Below are 20,016 nucleotides of genomic sequence, written 5' to 3'. Positions count from 1 at the left end.
CACGTCCCTGATAACATATTTAAGAAAGGGTAAAAAATGCTGCATAGCAGCTGTGAAAGGGAGGAGTGAGAAAAATGTGAGAGAAACAAATCTTGTAACCAGGCCAAAAACACGGAAACCTGCCCAAAACACCAACTTGGGTCTTGAAAGCCCCAAACATCCAGCAATGTTTGTGCTGCCCACATCAATCCAGCTTAGTTTGTGAGCTTCTACTGCCAGGAGTAAACACTCTTTCAAAGCAAATAAACATTGACTGTAGTGCCCTTCACTACAGAATTAATGCCACATAACTGACAAACTGCTTTGCTTGTGTCTCTGTTTCACTGAACTGTCTCTTGAGCCACTCCTCACATTTTCATTTCCTACAGGAAATATTCCCAAAAACACATTATTAGACATCCACATGTGCTCAGGCAAGGAATTGTAGTGGTTCAAGACTGAGTATTTTCATAAAAATTTCAGGTTATTTGCCATGTCATGTGAGTAAGGGCACATTGTGCAAACAGAATCCACCGAGATGGAAATCTTCACAGCTACCAAAAATGATGAAGACAACACTACAGTGTGTGCTTAATTCTGCTTGAAACTGGATATTCTGTAATTCTGGAGAATTGGCTTTCACTTCCTAGTGTGAAACACTCAGTTATTGTGCTCACAGAAGGCCGGCTGCCACTTGCAAAAAGGATTTGTTTATAGATTTCTGAGGGGCATTTTTTTCCACGGCAGTAGCTCGGCGAGCTTTCCATGAAGACAAGGCTCAACGAAGCCATTTTTCTCTGCTGACGTGGTATGGAATAGTCTTAAACGAGCTGCTGGCCCTCTATTCCTTTCCCTTAGCACCACATCTCAGCTGAGATGCTGAAGGAATCTACATACTAAGAAGTGTTCTCGATGTAAAAGAGAAAGAGCTGCCTGATCCTGCCCAAGAGCTGCCTCTGAAAGCAAATGCTGGAGCCTCCTCCCTTGACTGAGTACCTCGGCTCCCTGACCTCTGTGGCCTAATAGTTGCCAAAAACCTGTTACAGACTTGTGGTCTCAAACAGGTCTGAATTCTCCCAGCTTTTGCCTGCCTGTCACCATATTCTGAAACCATCAGAAATCTCACAGACCTCCTGGGAGGATCCATTCAACTCCTCGGTCTCCTTCCTGACCCAGAGTTTAGAAGATTTCTGTGACTGAAACACCACTGGTACTTATCTTTCTCTTTACAAAGAAGACAGAGGAAACAGCTGCTTTTGGAGGTCTTTACCCACCTGGGGTCTTCATGCTTCTACAGGTCAGCAGGAAAGCAATCACCACTTGATCCTGTGACCTGTGAATTCACCTCAACAGCTTTAAAAGCCTGTCCTGCAGCTGGGAACGCCACTGGATACTCTTGTGTAGGTATCAGAGACTCATTTATTGAGTGAGAAGTGATGGGTTATGTTTTCATCTGCAATAACTGCGTTCACGGGGGTTTTTTCCCCTCCAGTTTCTCTCCAGACTCACTGAAAGATCAGGATCACAGAATGGCTGTAAACCAAACAAAGCTGAACAAAGCCACACTCAGGAGTGGCACCGGAGCACATACTGCAGTTTGTTCAGCATAACCTCGTAGTTCAGTTCCCCCATTTCACATCAAATTGTTTTTGACTGCTTCTGACAACTGACAATTTTGCAAGTCCACCCATATTCTTAGGATTTCATTGCTTAACTGTTTCCCATCACCACAATGAGCACTGGGTTTGTCTAAAAGCTGATTCAAACCTTCTTCTAATACGGCAACACAAAAATCTGAAAGCTTCAGGTGCACAGTTAGAAACCATTCGTGACTGAAACATCAAAAAGCAAAGACTTTCTGCTCATTTAGCAGTCATGTGGAACAATATTTCACAATAATGGAGCCATTGAAAAATCAGACCAGGAGAGGAGAGGAGGTCAGTTATAGACTAACATTTTTAGGCACTTCAGTTTGTGTGATTTAACAGTATCACACAAACAGCATTTCATGTCTTGGCAGACAACAGAGCAAATCAGAAGAACACAATTGCTGTAACTCTCTTATTTCAGCTATTTAATATTTGAAGAAATTTAAAGTATCTGTACATGGGCTCAGTCACTACCCATTGAAAACTAAGGCAAGTAGTAAAAACGCAGCATTTGTTCTCTGGCAAACAATTGGTTGATGTTGTTTTGATCAAGTCACTGTGTCCCTTGCAGAACAACCTACACCAGGGTGGAATGGGAATGAAGAAAGGGACAATTTTATGTCTGAGATGCCAATCACATTGGAAGACAATTTCATTTCCTTATGAGACTTGCTAAAATGTTGAAAAAGGAAGTCAGAAAACAAATGGCTAAAAGCCTTCTGACTTCAGTTTCCCCCGGTGATAAGCCCAGAATGAACATTTTAACAAAAAACCCTGTACCCAGAGTGCTTTGTGCTGGCTGAGCTTTTCCTTCTCCCTTGAAAACAGCAAATAATGGTCAAAAAGGAGAAGTCCAAGGACAGCTCCTGCAGCAGCCAGGCCCAGACCCAACTGCCTCAGGACAGAGATGCAAACATCTTAATAAATTACTAGTAGCACATAAAAAGACAGAAAAGTCGGTCTGACAACAGAAAGAACAAGAGAAACAATAGTTTCTGCACCCAGAAACATAGCTATGGCCTTCCAGTACCTGAAGGGAGCCTACAACAGTAGGACTTTCTACAACAGTGTGGAGTGATAGGACAAGGGGGAATGGTTTCAAACTGAGAGTAGTTTTAGATAGATATTAGGAAGAAATTATTCCCTTGGAGGGTGGTGAGGCACTGGCACAAGTTGCCCAGAGAAGCTGTAGATATTCCATCTCTGGAAATGTTCAAGACCAGGTTGGATGGGGTTGTGAACAACCTGGTCTAGTGGAAGGTGTCCCTGCCCATGGCAGGGGGGTTGGAATGAGATGATCTTTAAGGTCCCTTCCAACCCAAACCATTCTGTGATATTTCCTTCACACACACACAGAAAAATGAAAATTGTTTGGTGAGTCCTGTTACAACTAGAGAAGAAAAAAAATTCTATGTCTGCTTCGAGGGGAATCTCCAGCCTCATCGTGCCATCGCGACACAGTGTATTCCTTAAACTAAAGAATTTCAAAAAGACCACAAAATGTGTTAGGACCCTCAAAAAAGCTGAATTAGAAACTGAATATTCATAGACAGCAACCACTACAGACTTTTTACCTTGCAGAGAATCACCAGACTGCAGGATGTGCCAGGCAGTGCCTCAGCTCTAGTTCTGGGCCGTGAGCACCCTGTTTGTACCCTCAGTGCATCCCTTCACTACCACAGGCAGGCCAACGCTGGGAGAGGAGCACCTCAGCAACACTTGCCCCATCAACACACTAATGCAGCATTTCAGCTGTGCAATTCTGGCAGTGCAGCATTTCAGCTGTGCAATTCAGCAGAACAGAGCAGCTCCTCTCCTGGGCAGGCAGCACCACCCGGTTTTCCATCCCATTAACTCCGATAGGTGTTGGGTGACGGCATTTTCTACTGTTTTAGTAAACAGACAGCACCTCTAATATTTTCCTGAAAAATACATGGAGCAAGTAAACAAACTTAAAGATCGGATACTTCAACAAGCTGCTTTGTAAGCAAGGCAAGGAATCCTGGATATTCATCCCAACATTGTCTCCTGCAACAAGTGTGTGTGTTCTCACAGACTCCGAAGCTATTCGTATGGGGAAAACCAGAAAGGCACTGGCAGAATATGAATCCCACCTCTTTAAGAAATCAAGCAGAATAAGTCTCTAAATAAATACTGGAGACTAACAAAATTCACTGTTTCACATGGAAAAGAGCAGAAACCACAAGAAAATAATTAATTTGTGCTATCCAGAAAGCCAGACCCATTGTCATGAAGAGACCATCATGAGCTGGATCAAAGAAAGTGACTCCACCCACACAAAGGATTCAGTTCTTTGCTGAATTGCACAACAGCTCATCTTTGAAAAAATAAGTTATTAGTTTACTACTAACTTTGCAGGAAGAAGATATATTTTTAATGCAAATAAAAATAACTGTGTTAGAAGCAGAATGTTTTCTGCTTCCACAAATAGAAGGGTAAGAGACTGACTAAACACACCATGATCTTCTATTACAAGATTTTTAATAATTACATAAAATGTGTACACATGAAGTCCCAGCCAGTTTGCACAAAAATATTTTTAGCTAAAATCTCATGAAAATTTGACACAGCTGAAATCAGAGTTCAGAAACACACCATTAAAATTTCAGTATCTAGTTCTCCACCATCTCAGGGAACTTCAGATGTTTGTATATGTTCAATACTAAAAAAAATTTATTTTGTATATATAAAATCAGTATATAAACCACTGAACAACATTAAACATTTTTTCATGTTAAGAAATACCAGTAGATCTACCTTTACAATGCAAATTAGGCATAGATAACTTCTGTATCAATAAAAAAAGTTAAGGGCTGCTGCAAAGCTGCTTGTGAGCAAGGTAGGTTTTGTAAAAATTCCCAGACAGAATGGCATAACTGCTAAGTACATCTGATTTTGTATTTTGGGTGGAAGAAGCAGAGACAGAAGATAGCAAGAACAGCATTTTCCCCACACTATTGCTATGCAAAGTCACAGGAATTTGGCCAGAGAGGTTTATCATGATTCAAAGTTTCAATGCCTCCACAAAGAGATTCTTGCTTGAGAAAAGGGCAGTTTAATTGTTTAAAAACATAGAAAGCTGCCTGAAAACTTAAAACAAAAACATGTCCATTCTCTATCGTAACATACAGTTGAGTCTTCCCATCCTTCTGGAAAAATATCTCTTCAGCATCACTCCTACCTTGCTCATTTTTTCTTAGCACATCCAGTCATACTCAACAGACATCACATGGGGAGGTCACTGAACTACCTGGATGATCCCCTTGTAAACATGGATATTTATTTTCCATATAAAGTGCCACTTTCAATAGCAGCCTTGATTCCAGTGCCTTCCTTTGGATTTAGGCTACAGAGATCAGTATTGACTCTGTTAAGTGTCGTAAAAATTTATTTGAATTTTAGTAATACAGCACCTCCTAAAACAGCTTCTTTTGGTACAAAAACATTAGCTCTTAAAAATACAGCTTCATGTCTTCATACTGCCAATTAAAGTACAACTTCCCCAAAGGAGCCTTTTGTTTTCTAGAATAAAAACTTTGCCAACGTGTCTTGGATCTTTTCCCTCAATCAACCAAATCAGTCTCCTTTGAGACCAGAGGTATCTACGTGAAGACAGGAATTTTGACCTAAAGCTCAGAAAACTCCTTTTGCTCAGGAGTGACTTTAAACAAAACAATAGGAAATTTCTGTCATAAAGAAATGCACTATTTTACTGTACTGAGTGATCTGCTGTTTTACCTACAAATCTGGGTATGGTATTGGCTGAAGGCTTTGTCTGCAACTCATCAACACACAAATCTAAGCAAAGGTAAATCACGTGTGAAAGACTTTCAGGTTTGTCAGTAATGCTAAACATTTCATTTACAGTATATTATTTTTTCTTTCATATTACATATGACTTAAAAAATTGCTGGTTTCCCTATTTGGTGCTATGCACATGAATTTAAATTTTTTAACCTCATTGTTAGTTTACTCCATTTCATTTATTTATTCCACTTCAAAAAAAACCCCACACTCTAAAAGACATGTATTTCATGAAAATAAATTACACCTTCTTAATAAAGCAGCTTGAGCAAGGTTATTAAAGTCAGCTTGTGTCTAGAAAACACAAATTCCAGAGAGACTTTTAAAGGGGGGGGCTAAAAAAAACAGGAAATAGTGTTGCAGATAAACAACTTTAGGGAGCAAGAACACACAACTGTGCTGAAGCTTGATAGCACACAACTGAAGAAAACACAGAACTAGACGAAAAGCAGCAAAAGTCATGGTACCATGATGAATAAGAAGAATGAAATTACTTCTAAGGAGCTTCCTCCTACTTAATGTACACTCTCCAAAGTCTGTTATTCCAATGTGTCAGAAAGCATTTACATTCGAGCTTTTTTAATATATTCATTCTTACACCACACACTGCCACTGCTATACATCAAACACACGAGGTGACAGGTCTGTTCAATTACATTTTTATATATATACACACACACACATACACTTTTTTATATATATGTGCACAGATAAGATATGGCACTATGCTGAAGCCATAAAATATTTCAAACTAATGGCTAAGAACCTCCCAAGCTGCTATAAATATTCTCTGGTAATTACATCGAAGATTTCAGTCTCCATCCTGAAATCATTAATTTGAATATTATAAGAACCAACCAGAGTAGCTCCTTTTTGAAAGGTTTATTGGTTGGGCAAAATCAACTTGCAGGTACTTTTTCCACTAAAATCCAATGCAGAGCATTAAAACCAGTTCATTAGTGCCAGTCAAGTAAATCTCTCTTCAACTCAGAAGTTTACATCAAGTTTTAATTTGCATATATTCTCTGCTCAGTCTGATTAAAGCTTCATTCTTCTCAGCCCTCGAAATCACTAACTTTCACCTTTCTAAAAATTAATTTACACAATATGGAGGCATCTAGGAGAAATGCTGCCCTAATTTAAATGCAGTTTAATATGCACTAAGTTAAAGGCACAGAAGAGAAGGTACAGAGCAAAGCAGTTTGTGGGTACATTACACACACTGGGGGGGATCATCTGTGACAGCACCAGCAGACTTTCTAAGAGTAGGTTTCCAATACAGGATCTGTTATTTTCCACTCTCAAAAAACATTATAACAATCAATTCTACTCTAGAAACTCTCCTAAACAACCCTGGTTCAGAAAGGAATTGTGATATTGTCATTTTTGCCAGTTCCCTAAAAGCTTACAACTGTTTTGCCAAGTGGCTGGTTTGGGCTGAGGTAGAGTTCATTTTCCTCACAGTGGCTGGGATGGGGTTGTGCTGTGGAACTGTGCTGAAAACACTGTTGATAATACAGAGATGGTCTTGTTATTGCTGAGCACATGACTAAGAAACTCCTTCCTCCACACCCTAATCTCATTCACTTACTGCTTCTTTCCACCTCTTCCAATCATTAATTAATCAATGTACCAAAAGGTGTTGTTCAGTTTTGGGTTTTTCTTATAGCTCAGGAACATTGTATTAACTAAGTCACGCTTATCTAAATGCATTCCTTGGAAATAAGTCATGCTTCAAAGATGTTCCAACTGCTTCCCATTAGAACACAACTATCACAATTATACACCTATTATTATTTACTGGAGTTTCTTATAACGTACCCAGTACAGAGGCCAAATTTACTTAACTCCAGAGGGGTTCAAGGATAGAATTTGGTTTACCTCACTTCAAGAGAAGCACTGATGACCAGGGTCAGATATCTTAGTCAGTACTGAGACAGACACATACATGTAAAGGGATGATGAATCCTCTCAAGAGAATCACTGGGATAGCCAGGATCATCAGGATAACTAGGACACCAACACCTAGCTAGAAGAATTTCCATCCCTCTCTGAACTCTTAAAAATATGCAGGGATGCATTTGCCATCTGTAATTTTAAAATGAGAATGAAAATAATTTAAGGAATCCATTAACTGCAACTTTGTAGTTGCAGTAGTTTGTAGTTCAGGCATTTAAAATTAAAATTCTTTTAGCTCTTTTAACCTTATCTGTTACCTGAAATTTATTACTACTCATTTTACAGTTCAGATCACTTCCCCATCATAAACCATTCCTAATTACACTTTGAAATAACTCCATGGATTTATTCTCTGTAGAGGCAGGACCAGCCTCAGAATCTCCTCTCCTTAAAAAGAAAACCTTGATCCAAATTTTCTGATACAAAGTGTCTCTTCCTATCCCTCAATTATCTTTCAGTCCTGGCAGGCTCCCTGCTTCTATGTGAAGTTATTCCTTTTCAGGAGTTCAGCAAGTTACACCCCAAAATCTTTTCTGGGCTTATGTCTTTATCTTTAATACTTATAAACTTGTTTCCTCCAACCTAAATATGAAGCACAGGAGAAAAAAAATAGGGGTAGCACTATGGGAACAGGCAGGAGAAATGGCAAACTGAGGGGAAAAATGGTGAGCAACCAGCTCCAACTAAAATGATGAGCTGAATGTCTCAAGAACTTGTGGTACAGCATCTAAACGGAGGTAAATTAGAAAGTCACAGCAGATAAACAAGAGAACAGGAGATGGCCAGGTGAACAGTCACAAGTTGCTCCAGCAGTCCCTCAGAACAAGAGGTGGTTTTAAATCACTCCATGCTCCAGAGTAGTAGCAGTTATTTATAGGCTCACGGGCTATTCTTATCCCCTTTTCCAATGAAATGCCATTAAGTCAAATCCCTGGGAGGAACTATAACTCACCAAGTGCCTGTGCAGCTTCACTTCATTATCCCAGGTTTGCATGGATATTCAAGACCATGTTTTAGGCAAAGGTCCTCAGAAACTGAGTCTGGTCCTTAACTGCTTCTTGGCAGGAGGGTTACAAAGGGTTATGCTTAAAGGCATTTCCACAGTCGCTTTTGGTCTAGCTGTCAATTTTCATGAGCACAGTTTAATATTCTTCCTTATTTCAAGTATTTCCTTATTTCTACACAGCAATTTGAAATTTAAATAACACCAAGTGAATGCATATGCAATCTGTTCTATAAATAAAACCATCTAAAATACTGCAGTTTCCCCTCTCAAACTGTGAGATCGAAAGGCATATTTTAGGAGTTGTAAGACTCCACGTCTGACATCACCAAACCAGGTTCACCATCATTTCTGAAGTATAAAGAAGGTTTGGGGTTTTTTTCTTGGATCAAGCTCATCACTTCTTTGCAACAGGCACGACCTCATCCTGGCAGTTGACACATCGGCCCTGACCTGAGCACAGCAAACTGGGAAGGAGGATGAAAAGGTTCTGGAAGAGCTCTCAGATCACTGGTGTAAAGTCCCTCAGCCACAAACAAATCCAAGCTGTCAAGGCATCAAGGGGGTCTGCCCTGCCAACACTTGACAAGTCCATCCCAACTCAGCTAGAGGATGAGGGGGACTGAAACAGCACTCAGCAGAAATTTTGGCAGAAATTCTCTATTAGTTACCATGATCTCAGTACAGGCTGAGAACAAGTATCTTCTGGAAGCTGAGTGATTGTCTTCATGAGAAAACAGCCTGAAGCCAAACCTAAAAACCTCTGGGGTTTGCATGGCATGGATCAACATGTCCTAGGATTTTGAAGTGCCAGTAGGAATAGTCAGTACTGCAGTAGGGATAGAATCCTGCCACCATGGAGTGTGGAATCACAGCAATGAAATTTAGAAAACTAAGACTATTTCTTAAAATTCAACTCAAAACCTTTGAAAGGAACACAACTCTTTTTCTTTCATAGAGCTGTGTTTTTATCATCCACTGAGCAAGTGCAGCCATGCCAGGCAGTTGCTGTCTGATATAAACCATAAAAACTCCTGCCCAAGGAATTCTCTCAGCCACTCTGGGGTATTTCCTGTACAAAGTCTTTCACTAAAGATTTCATGTCTTTCAGCAGAATCAGTGACTGTGGCCGGGGCGATGAGTATCCACTCTGGGAAAGACGTGCCTCTGTCACAGGGGTATTTGTAATGAAGCCCAGGATATCATTTTTAGCTTGCTAAGGCTAAAACAAATTTCTTTGTGACACCAGTAGAAAGATAAATAAGCTAAAATTGTTCAAAGTGTTATGCTTGGTGAGCTACCAAAAACCAGATCAGAAAAACTGGAGCAAGTTTATCTGACCTGCCAACCTGACAGGCGTTTTGTGGTCATGGCTGTGGAATGTGGCCTATTTATTTTTGGTCACTGCTGCTGCTGTAAAGGCTAAAGGCAAAGATCATCACAAGGATTCCAGGTTACATGATATCCACTATTCTGTGTCCTTCTGGTGCTGAAAGGTGAACATGTACATACATGAGAGGCCACACAGTCGTTCTTCACACAGCCAACGTGGTTCCGTTTCTAAAGAGAGTCTTCCTGTTGATCTGGGGAACTTGATTCAGCGGAAAAGACATTTTGAGATACCAAAGACCTTGCTAACGGTGTAATGGTACCTGTGCTGACAACCCAGTTGGGTGAAGAAACACCTAAAGGGTCCCAAGAGAGCTCAGTCAGTCATGTTGGCTGCTTCCAAAACCAACAACCACGATGGAGAGAAGAAAAAAAAACATGGAACATTGCATTTGTCTTGCCACCTTTGCCTGCTGACTGTCCAGGGTAAACAGGTAAAACTGGTGTCACAAGGTCGATGCGCACCTTCATTTTAGCTTCCACAATCCCAAAGCCCGGCCAAACTGCTTAGGGAACCAATCTCCCCCCTAAAGTCTGGTTACAGAGGATGCAGCTGGAACTAAAGTAGGGTCCAATTATACAAGAATCAACCACACACAGGAAGGACGGGAAGGCACACTAGGGTATTCCAGGAAGTACAGTTCTCTCCATCACCTACTGTCAACTCAAGAATAAAGACATCCAAGAACTCTGGTCAACAGGTGAAAAATTATTTCTTCATGTTTAATGAAGACTCATTATAGAGTCAGTAGCTGAATTAATTAAGTACACGACAGACAGAGCAGCAGAGATCTCAGATGTGAAGGCCGTCACCTCACTAGAAGGCTGGAAAGAACTCAAGCACAAGGATCTCAAGATCTTAGCAGAGCTACACTGAGAAGCACTGGAAAGTGCACGTTATTTCACAGATAATGAAACAGCCAAACTTTGAGTATCTTCAATGAACTGAACTAGCCCACAAAAAAAAAAAAAAGAATGAAGCATTCCTAGTCTCATCCATGCTATGCCTGGTTGCCTCAGCACGCTGAGATCTTTGCCACCAGAAGCAGGAATGACAGCTAGAAACCTGCTGAATGTCTGGAAGAATGTGAGCTGGCAGGGTGAGGGACGTGCTCCCTGTGAGTGGTTTCTGTGTGGACAGTCACATTTCCTTAGCAGCTCTTTCCAAACAGTTCTGTGGTTAGAGAGGCCCAAATAGATGAGTCAACTCAGAATCATTTGCACACAACACAAACCATGGTCCCTTTAAGCAGGATGAAAATTATCAGGAAAGACCCACAGCAAAATATTGGAGTTTTCCCCCAGTATCTGACCTTACCCAACTCAAATTCACTGAGCTGCACACACAGTCTTGTTTCAAAAAGCATTATGCAAAAGACAGATTTAATAGCAAGCAACTTTGCAATTGCACATTTTAATTCTTATTTAAAGAAAGTGATTCTCAAGGGAAATGTTAACATTAAAACATAATGTCTTGAGATTAGAGGTTTAATGTAGAATTTGGTACCTCTTTTTGCTGAGCAGAATATTGCATTTTACATATTTATGTAACTAAATAGTTTTATTTTAAACCAGATTCTTAACTTCCATGTTGTTAAAACAGTGATGACATCTCTCATTTACTTGATGATACTTTTTATTTAGATTTGTCAGGCTGCATGGTTGCAGATTCAAGTAAATTCAAGTAAACACAGACAAAAGTTGTATTTTAAAATAAGTGTCATTCAATTAAAACATTAAATTTTGTTTTAAACACGAACCAGTTTTGACCATTTATGTCCCATGAACAGAAGCAAGAGCTTCTAACTAACCAATCTAGATTACATTGTAACAACTAAATCTCATCTGCTGAATTTCTACTTGAAGAATAAATCATTTTTTTGTTTTCTGAAGTCCCAGTAATCCAAATTCAACTGAACTAGAAAATGAATAGAATTAGATTAACAAACTAGAAAATATTCCTCTTCTGTGTCTAGAAGCAGCCAATCTTGAGAGAAAAATGGTTAAAAGATCGAGCTGCACTGCCACTGGAAATGTTTAGCTGGTAACTTCCTCTCAGTTTAAGACTTTTTACTTCTGTTTATTCTATTTTTAAATTTGATCTGCAAACTACCCAAACTTTAAATACAAGCATAGGATTTAGTGTTTTATTAATAACAAGTTTTAAAAATATGAAGTTTATTTAAGAAACAACACATTCAAGTAAAAACCTAATTTTCAGAAGAGTGAGTCTTCCTCCACCTAGTAACTGGTAACTTGGCTGCTTTCTATGTAGCCCAGAAAAATAGTAAAATCGTAGCATTCTTGAACTCCAATGCCACTGGATTATTTCTGTTTCTTATTAAACCTTCAATTGGATAAGAAAGCCTGAACATTTCAGTCATGTGATTATCAGAGAATACTGATTACAAAACCTTTTTAACAGTTAAGGGAAACAGTTCAGAGTAATAACATGATCCTATGTATTCAGTAGTCTTGCTTCTCTCCTTTACTACAATCCAAGATTAAACAGGGTTTGTTGGTTTATTTTTTCCTAATATTCGGATATTTTTTAAAAAAACCCTATAAATTTAAAGTAAGTTTCTATGCTAAATCAAATCCTTGCACAACATCAGGTTGGACTTGATGACCTTGGAGGTCTTTTGCAGCCTTAATGATTCCATGATCACACAATACCAATCTCAGGAGAATTACAAATAAAATGACAAGTCAGAAATATCAGGTCTCATGGAACTGGATGCTTTACTCAGACATACAGTGTCTGAAGGCAAGGAACACACGAGCTGCTTCTCTTGAAGATTTCAAACCTTTTTAGGACTAAGAATTAGCAATATCGTGCAGAGTGGAAGAGCTTAAAACCTTGCTTCTAGCCAAACTCTCCACACATATCAACTACAAATACTGGAAAATTTAAGAACCTTTTGACAGCAAATAAGATCTACAGACAAAAAGATCATTCATTCTAGTTTCTCAGTTCTTCTCCTTCTTCCACTACCGATTTGAGTCATCAAAAAGAGGGAATTAGGCAGGCAAATACCTAAAGTTTTTTGCTGCAGGAGTCACCAAGGAGAAATATTTGCCCATAACTAAAGGAGAAAAGAAAAAAAAAATCCCTACATTTTTTCACTTTCATCCTTTTTATGGTACACAAGGGAATAGCTGGAAACAACACATTTCTTACCTGGTTTACTGAGAAGCAAAAATAATTTTTAAAACCTTTCAGCACTCATTAAGCTCATTAGTCTCATTAAGCTGGCTGATAAACAAGTCAGTCTGAAATATTTTTTCCTAAGAAACATAATACAAACACAACAGTTGTCACTTTGGGCTTTGCCAGGTGATTCTGTGAATGCTGCACAGCCCTTTCCCCACAAAAGGGTCTTCACGCGCATCGTTCCCATTTCTGAACATCATCTACAGACACATTCATTCCACTGAAAAATTTATTAAATCCCATTAAAACTTACTGCTGAACTCATAAAAAATTTAAAGAAACTTAGAGAAACTTAAGCTCACTGTCCTGGTTAGAAACTGTTTAACTGAAGTCCATCACATTCAGCTTCTACAGGTTAGAAACACAGAATGATCTGGGCTGGAAGGGACCTTAAAGATCATCTTGTTCCAACTCTCTGTTGATTGATTCCCATCAACAACCCACCTCAGGCACACACAGAATTGCCCAAGTTCCATGCTCTCCGTTCCTGCTCAAATTAGACATATTTCAAAACAGAGTCACATTACCTGACTGTAGGACAGAAGGAAGTGCAAATATCTCCTTCTTTTGGAAGTCATACCTTGGTCAGAAAGGAAATCCAGCATGGTCTGGAGGAGGAAGGACAGATGCCTGACACACAGGGCAGGATTGCCCATCCTTCTGGAAGCGTAGACCAGCTCATGGAGCAAACGCATCTGCACTGCAGCCCACCCTCTGTGAGTGCCTGCCAAGGAAACACGTATTTAATACTTTTTAAAGCCACAAGTCATCACAAACACACTGATTTCGGTTTTCTTCATATACTAAGCAGTAATTTTATGACACTTCAAACAATTACCCAACGGAATCAGTAACTACAAAATCCAAATCTCATACTAGAAACAAAAATTAGGATCTTTTGAGTTTGCCTGAATACCTAAACAGGAAATCAATTTTTGCTTTACAGGCTTGTCTATCAACTAATAAATGTACCATTAAAATTCAGAAAATGAAATTAATGCTTTCCCTGAAGGAAAAACCAAATGATACATAAAACCTGAGAAGTTCTATATTTTTTTAAAATTCTCTGGGCAAGAAATTCACTTCATACAGACACCTAATTTTTATTGAAATCATAAAATTACAGAATGGTTTGGGTTGGAAGGGACTTTCAAGATCATCTCGTTCCAACCCCCCTGCCATGGGCAGGGACACCTTCCACTAGCCCAGGTTGCTCCAATCCCTGTCCAACCTGGCCTTGAACACTTCCAAGGATGAGGCATCCACAGCTTCTCTGGGCAACTGTTCCAGGGCCTCACCACCCTCCCAGGGAAGAATTTCTTCCTCATATTTAATCTAAACCTACTCTCTGTCAGTTTGAAGCCATTCCCCCTTGTCCTATCACCACATATCCTCGTGGGAAAAAAAAATCAAGTAATTTTTAATTCTCTTTAAAGATGAAGAAAGAGATATTTCCTCTAAATGTTTTCCTGGCCAATAAAAGTCAGTAAAAAGCAATAAAACTTTAGAACATGATGCACATATCCTGATTTAGAGTCTTTAAAAATTAAGTTTCAGACTATGAATTATTTTCTATTTGCAAATTATCTGTGGTTACAATAAATAGATCACCATAATGTAACTTTTCCTTTAAAACTGTTATATGCAGCACTCCTCATGAAACTTAACCTGCTTTTAGTAGTAAGTAAGAGCAGTAATTTTTAAATAACAAATATTCTAAGATGTGGAATACTTCACAAACTTCTCAACAGCCTTCCTTCTAATATCACCCTTCAGCATTTGGCAAATTGCTCTAGGAATATTAACTGCAACCAAACCTGGAGAGTTTATATTTTGCACACAAGACTCTCATTATTTTCCATGTGTGAAATGTCCTTTCTATCAAGTAGCTCCTAACGTTTACAGTGATCCTTCCATGTGCCTCTAAAAGAGCCTTTTTTGGGGTAAAAATCAGACAGAGCACTTCAACACAACTTAAAGGTGAGGTAAAAATGAAAGATAAACACCAATCTTGTCATTTTTTTTGCCTTTTTTAATCATCATTTCTTACAGAACTTTTACAGCCTCTTCTCCCAACGCACTCCCAATCCCAGGCCTCAGCACATTTTTCCCAGAACATTCCCTCTTCCTAGACTCTTTTTGTCTTTCCATCTAGTCTACTTGGCATTTTCTGCCTTCTCTCACATATCATTTCAGAATGTAAGGTTTTGGGTTACATGGAAAGGTTTACTCAAAAGGAGTTCCCAAGCACCATATTAGCTGTCTCTGATCTAATTTGTGGGAAAATGTGACATACTTGACCCTACACACACAGGTGAAATTATATGTATGTATGTGTGCCTATATACAAAAATATGTAAAAGAATCTTTTTTCTTTCATTATAAGATCAAACAGCAACAAATATCAAAGAAAATACAATTTGTGATACAAAAGTTGGAGGCACTTTAATTGAAAAAATATTCCAAATTAAAATATGACCTTTTTTTTTCTTTTACTGAGAAGTGCACAATCAAAACAAAGACATTTCTGAAAAACATTAGAAATCAAGTTTTCATAAATAAAACATAATTGCTTGCTGAAAACAGAGGAACACAGCAACACATTCAGCAGTGCCCCACGAAATCTGAAATTATTACAGAATCACAGAATATGCCGAGTTGGAAGGGACCCATCAGGACCATTGAGTCCAACTCTTAGCCCTGCACAAGAGTATTGAAACAACACTAAGAAAAAGTGAAAGTACAGTGTTAAACAACTGCTGCAGTTAGCTTCAGACTAGCAAATAATTTTGGTTTGAAACATCAAAATATGAAATACGAAATCTCTCCAGGAAATCAGTTACAGGAAGCCAGTTGGGTGTCCTACTACGGTGACCCACACTTTCCCAGAAGCACCTACCTTTGCTGAAATCCTGAGGATCCAGTGACAAGCTGTAGCCAGGGAGAGTCTCCAGCAGGAGTTTGTAGCAGGCCCTCCAGCCGGGCTCGGGGATGCTGGGGGCTGCACACTGCATGGCCGCGATGCGCTTGAAAAAAGCCGATTTCCGGTGAAAACCGATGCGCTCGTACAGCTCCGAGAGGATGCTGTAACGCTGGATCTTCTCCTCCTCCGAGAGCTGACATGGCGAGGGGAAAGAGAAAAAGGCTGGGTTTTAATCTGAATTTTAAAGTGTGCATCTGAGTTTAAGAAAAATAGCAGGAGGAAAGAAAAAAAATGTAGGAGACATCTCCAGCACTGCAGAAGGCCGGGGATTTTGCACATAGCCAGGCATGTGCTTCTACTGGCAGGAAAACTTAAGCCTGGTTCAACAGCTAACAAAAACTGCAAAGATGGAGTTCTGCAGCAACTTATTTGTCAGTGGTACTAACAAGTAAACAGTCAAAACAGCCAGTAACAGCTAAACAACTCCACATTGTATGGAAGACATTCAACAAGATATTCATGTGCATAAAAAGAACGCCAAAATATAACCCTTCCAAAATTTATTGGTTTACTAAGTTAGATTTTCATCTCTTTAAGATTAAATCTAATCTTGAAATCTCAGGCTATGAAAGCATGAAATTACTGTCTCGATTTTTACGTCTCTAATCTTGTAAACCACAAAACTTTCATTCCATGACACTGTACTGTGATTTTCACACTGTGAGACTGAATCATAGAATGGTTTGGGTTGGAAAGGACCTTGAAGACCATTTCATTCCAAACCCCTGCCCTGGGAATGGACACCTTCCACTAGACCAGGTTTTTCAGAGCTCCATCCAAGCTGGCTTTGAACACTTCCAGGGATGGGGCAGCCACAGCTTTTCTGGGCAACCTGTGCCAGTGTCTCATCATTGCCTTGCCCGAAGCAAGTTTCAAAGGATATTAATGAGTCCCATGTGAGCTTTCTTAACAATGTAAAAAACAATGTTAAAGTAGCAAAACATCATAGGAAGATACAGACCCAGATTTCTTTGCTGAGTCAAGCAGTGGAAGAGGCTGCCCAGGGAAGCAGGGGAATCACCATCCCTGAAGGGATTGAGATGATGTGTAGATGTGGCATTCAGGGACATGGTGTAGTGCTGGACTCAGCAGTGCTGGGTTAACGGTTGGACCTGATGAGCTTAGAGGTCTATTCCAACCTAAAGGATTCTATGATACACGGGCAGACTGGCAACTAGTGAGGTGGAATTTAGTTAAAGCTCTGTTAGGCTTAAGGTTGAAACAAACTTGATAACAACCCCCATGGGTTTCTTTAGCTCATCAATATATTGGCACAAGCCCCAGGCAACCATTCTTTTCCCTTTGGTCTGAATGAGAACCTTGCTTTGGAATCAGACAGACAAGAACAAATTGCCACAGAAACTCTGGGTGATACCAAGTACTTCCAACTCTCCATCCCAGTAATCAGCAATGCAGGCCAATGCTGACACCTAGTGCACGGGACCAGGCAGGCACAACCAAAAGCAATAAAATGTATTTTAAATTACTCTAAAGCTGCTAACATGTTTTGCAAAGGCGTTTCAAATGACAAACTTCATCCAAAAATAGCACTAAGGGACAGAAATGGCGTTTCTGCAGCTCATTCTTCAAAACTGAAAGTATCAATCAGTGCATGTAACTTAGGAAACTTAAAGCCTCGGAGAGTCAAAGAAAGATGCAAATCACACTAGTGAGCTTTCATAGGAATAATCAGGTCTTAACTGAAGCTTCAAAACATCTTTTAGTCACTTAAATCCTGATATAACTACAAAAATAGTCTGTTTTTAAAAGCCTCTTCTAATTTTGGACAGAGCGATATGAGAGACCTCAAAGAAGAGTTTTCAGAGGGCACCATGAAATCTTCATCCTTCAGGACATGAAGAGACAGAAATACACCATCAAATCACTATGGAAAGTTCCAGACCATTTTTGAAGCCAAAGTTGTTATTTTCTTCAGAACTGACACAAGACAACATCTGATGTAGACATATTGCCCATCCCTAAAAAAGACCAAGCCCTGTAACCAGAGCTGTAAAAAGGCAATTGCACCAAGGTGAGAACTTTCAGGAATCAACGCAGCTGGAAAGAACACAAGGCACAAAAAGAAAATACAGAACAATTTTTAACAAGTTTATCAGAGTTCCCAAAAGCAATCACTGGGAAAGAACAAGGGCTGTCAGATTAAAGTTACCTACTCCAGCAGAAACAAGCTGCTCCACCTTTTTTTTCCTCTCTTTTTTCCATTTATGCCATTTTTAAAAAGTTAGAACAATAAAAAAATATGGCAGCAGAGTTGGAAAGGGCACAACACATCATCATGAACTAAAGCAAAAAGAGCTTAAAAGAAACCCCTATCAAAAGCTATTCCTCAAATACAAATACTGTCAATGTTCACACACCTATAGAAACTAAATTCTTTAAAAGATGAGAAAAGACAGGGTCATGCTATTTAGGTAGACAGGAGCACTCACTAATCATTGGAACAACTATCAGAGAAGTCACAAATTCTCAGAAAGTTTTATTTTCATCATATCTGAGTAAGTTTTTAACACTGTTACCTGACTTGTTTGCTTAATGGTTGTCCCCAAAGTTACTCGAGTATTTTCTGCCATTTCAGGAAACTGTTTGTTCACCACCACAAAGACAGTAAAATTGCATTTTCCCTGAGCACAGACAGTTATTTGTCACTATGCAGGAATTAAAAACAAGAAAAGAAAAAAAAAAAAGGAGAAAACCCCACACAGATACTCCAAGTAATTAGGGTGCAGCAGGCATTCTGCAGGGCAGGAATGGAGCATTCACAAACATCTTTCCTGACCTTACCAATTTATAAAAGCTTAATGCCTATAAAGTGGCTGCAGAACAGCCACCACCTGAAGCACAGCATCTTTTCCACCTGGTTGATTTTTCTTTAACTGTTACACCCAACCAAGTTACAGCTGCACCTGGAAAGGCTGGAGTTCTCTATCCGAGCAAGGGAGCCGGTTTTTTCACAGCCTTGTTTCAAGCCAGGCTTTCAAGAATGCAGCTTTTTATTTGTTTTTTAATTATTCCTTACTACATTAAAATTTTATAACCATGCTTTCTTTGTAAGTAGATTTTACAATTTATTCCTCATAACTGGATGCAAAGTTAAGTCTGATCACCCTGTAGCTCATCAGAAAACACCAATTACATAATATTACTAGACTGAGCAGGAGACTGAATTTATGGACAGAAACCAAGTCTTCCTGTTTATGAGTCTTTCACTTTAACCTGTGGGGTGTTTTTGCTGCTGTTGAATATTGGTTGTGCTGATGTTCTACCTACCTCCAAGTGAAAAACACTGTCCTACAGCTTGTTTCCCTCAGGTATCACACGATGATTCCTCCTCTGAGTTAGACCAAATTATAAATATAACTACTATTTGCTTCCATGCTATATACTGTAAATCTTGAAGAGCTGTAAATATGATTTCCAGTCATACCTGTCTTTATTGAAGATACATTCCCCAGCCCTGGAAAGATTGTTACTCACACTTCACATAATAAAGCCAAGTTGCTCCCCAGCCACACAGAGGTCCCAGCCTGTACTGGTTTAGGTTGTACTGGCAAGATTTGATCAGGGCACGTGTTTCTTGCTGCCAAGCTTTGTCTTTGTGTATTCCTGGCAATACTTATCAGCTACTGAAGTGACTTATATAGTTTGCCATTCACCAGGTGTTATTTTTTTCCTCTAATATAAAGTGGACATTGCAACGTGAGTGTGTCAGGGAGGAGAACAGGGGATTCTCACCATGGCAGTAATTTCTTCCAGAAGAAAAACAACATAACAACAATCCTGGAGTTTGCAGGCCATGAGAATAACAGCACCAGAACAAGAAGAGAAAAATACTGCCCTAGCATCTTACAGGAAAGGTGCAGAGCTGCCAGCAAAAGACAGATTATAGAATTAGAGAGAAGGCCCTTGGCACTACAAGGATTACAGCAGTTAAGGTACTCTGTAAGAAAATTGATGATTTGTATGATAGCTTATCAATTAATTAATTTCTCATTTA

At 39.4% G+C, this 20,016-nt stretch overlaps 1 protein-coding gene across 4 annotated transcripts in view; it reads right to left on the bottom strand.

Annotated features, from left to right (window-relative positions):
• TRAPPC9 (trafficking protein particle complex 9) overlaps positions 1 to 20,016 on the bottom strand; it is a 459,395-nt gene that overhangs the window by 418,020 nt on the left and 21,359 nt on the right. For all 4 annotated transcript variants that reach the window (XM_039382029.1, XM_039382027.1, XM_039382031.1 and 1 more), the window contains exons 8-9: positions 15,918 to 16,134; positions 13,599 to 13,742 (exon numbers count right to left, since the gene is read on the bottom strand). In XM_039382029.1, coding sequence (XP_039237963.1) covers positions 13,599 to 13,742; positions 15,918 to 16,134 — 361 coding nt within the window. The remainder of the gene's footprint in view (positions 1 to 13,598; positions 13,743 to 15,917; positions 16,135 to 20,016) is intronic.

The sequence above is a fragment of the Pipra filicauda genome, unplaced genomic scaffold (genome assembly GCF_003945595.2).
Source record: "Pipra filicauda isolate LSUMZ 115617 unplaced genomic scaffold, ASM394559v2 scaffold251_size2273266_pilon, whole genome shotgun sequence".
NCBI classification, from domain to species: domain Eukaryota; kingdom Metazoa; phylum Chordata; class Aves; order Passeriformes; family Pipridae; genus Pipra; species Pipra filicauda.
The sequence above is the reverse complement of the archived record's forward strand: the minus strand, read 5'-3'. Positions and strand labels throughout refer to the sequence as shown.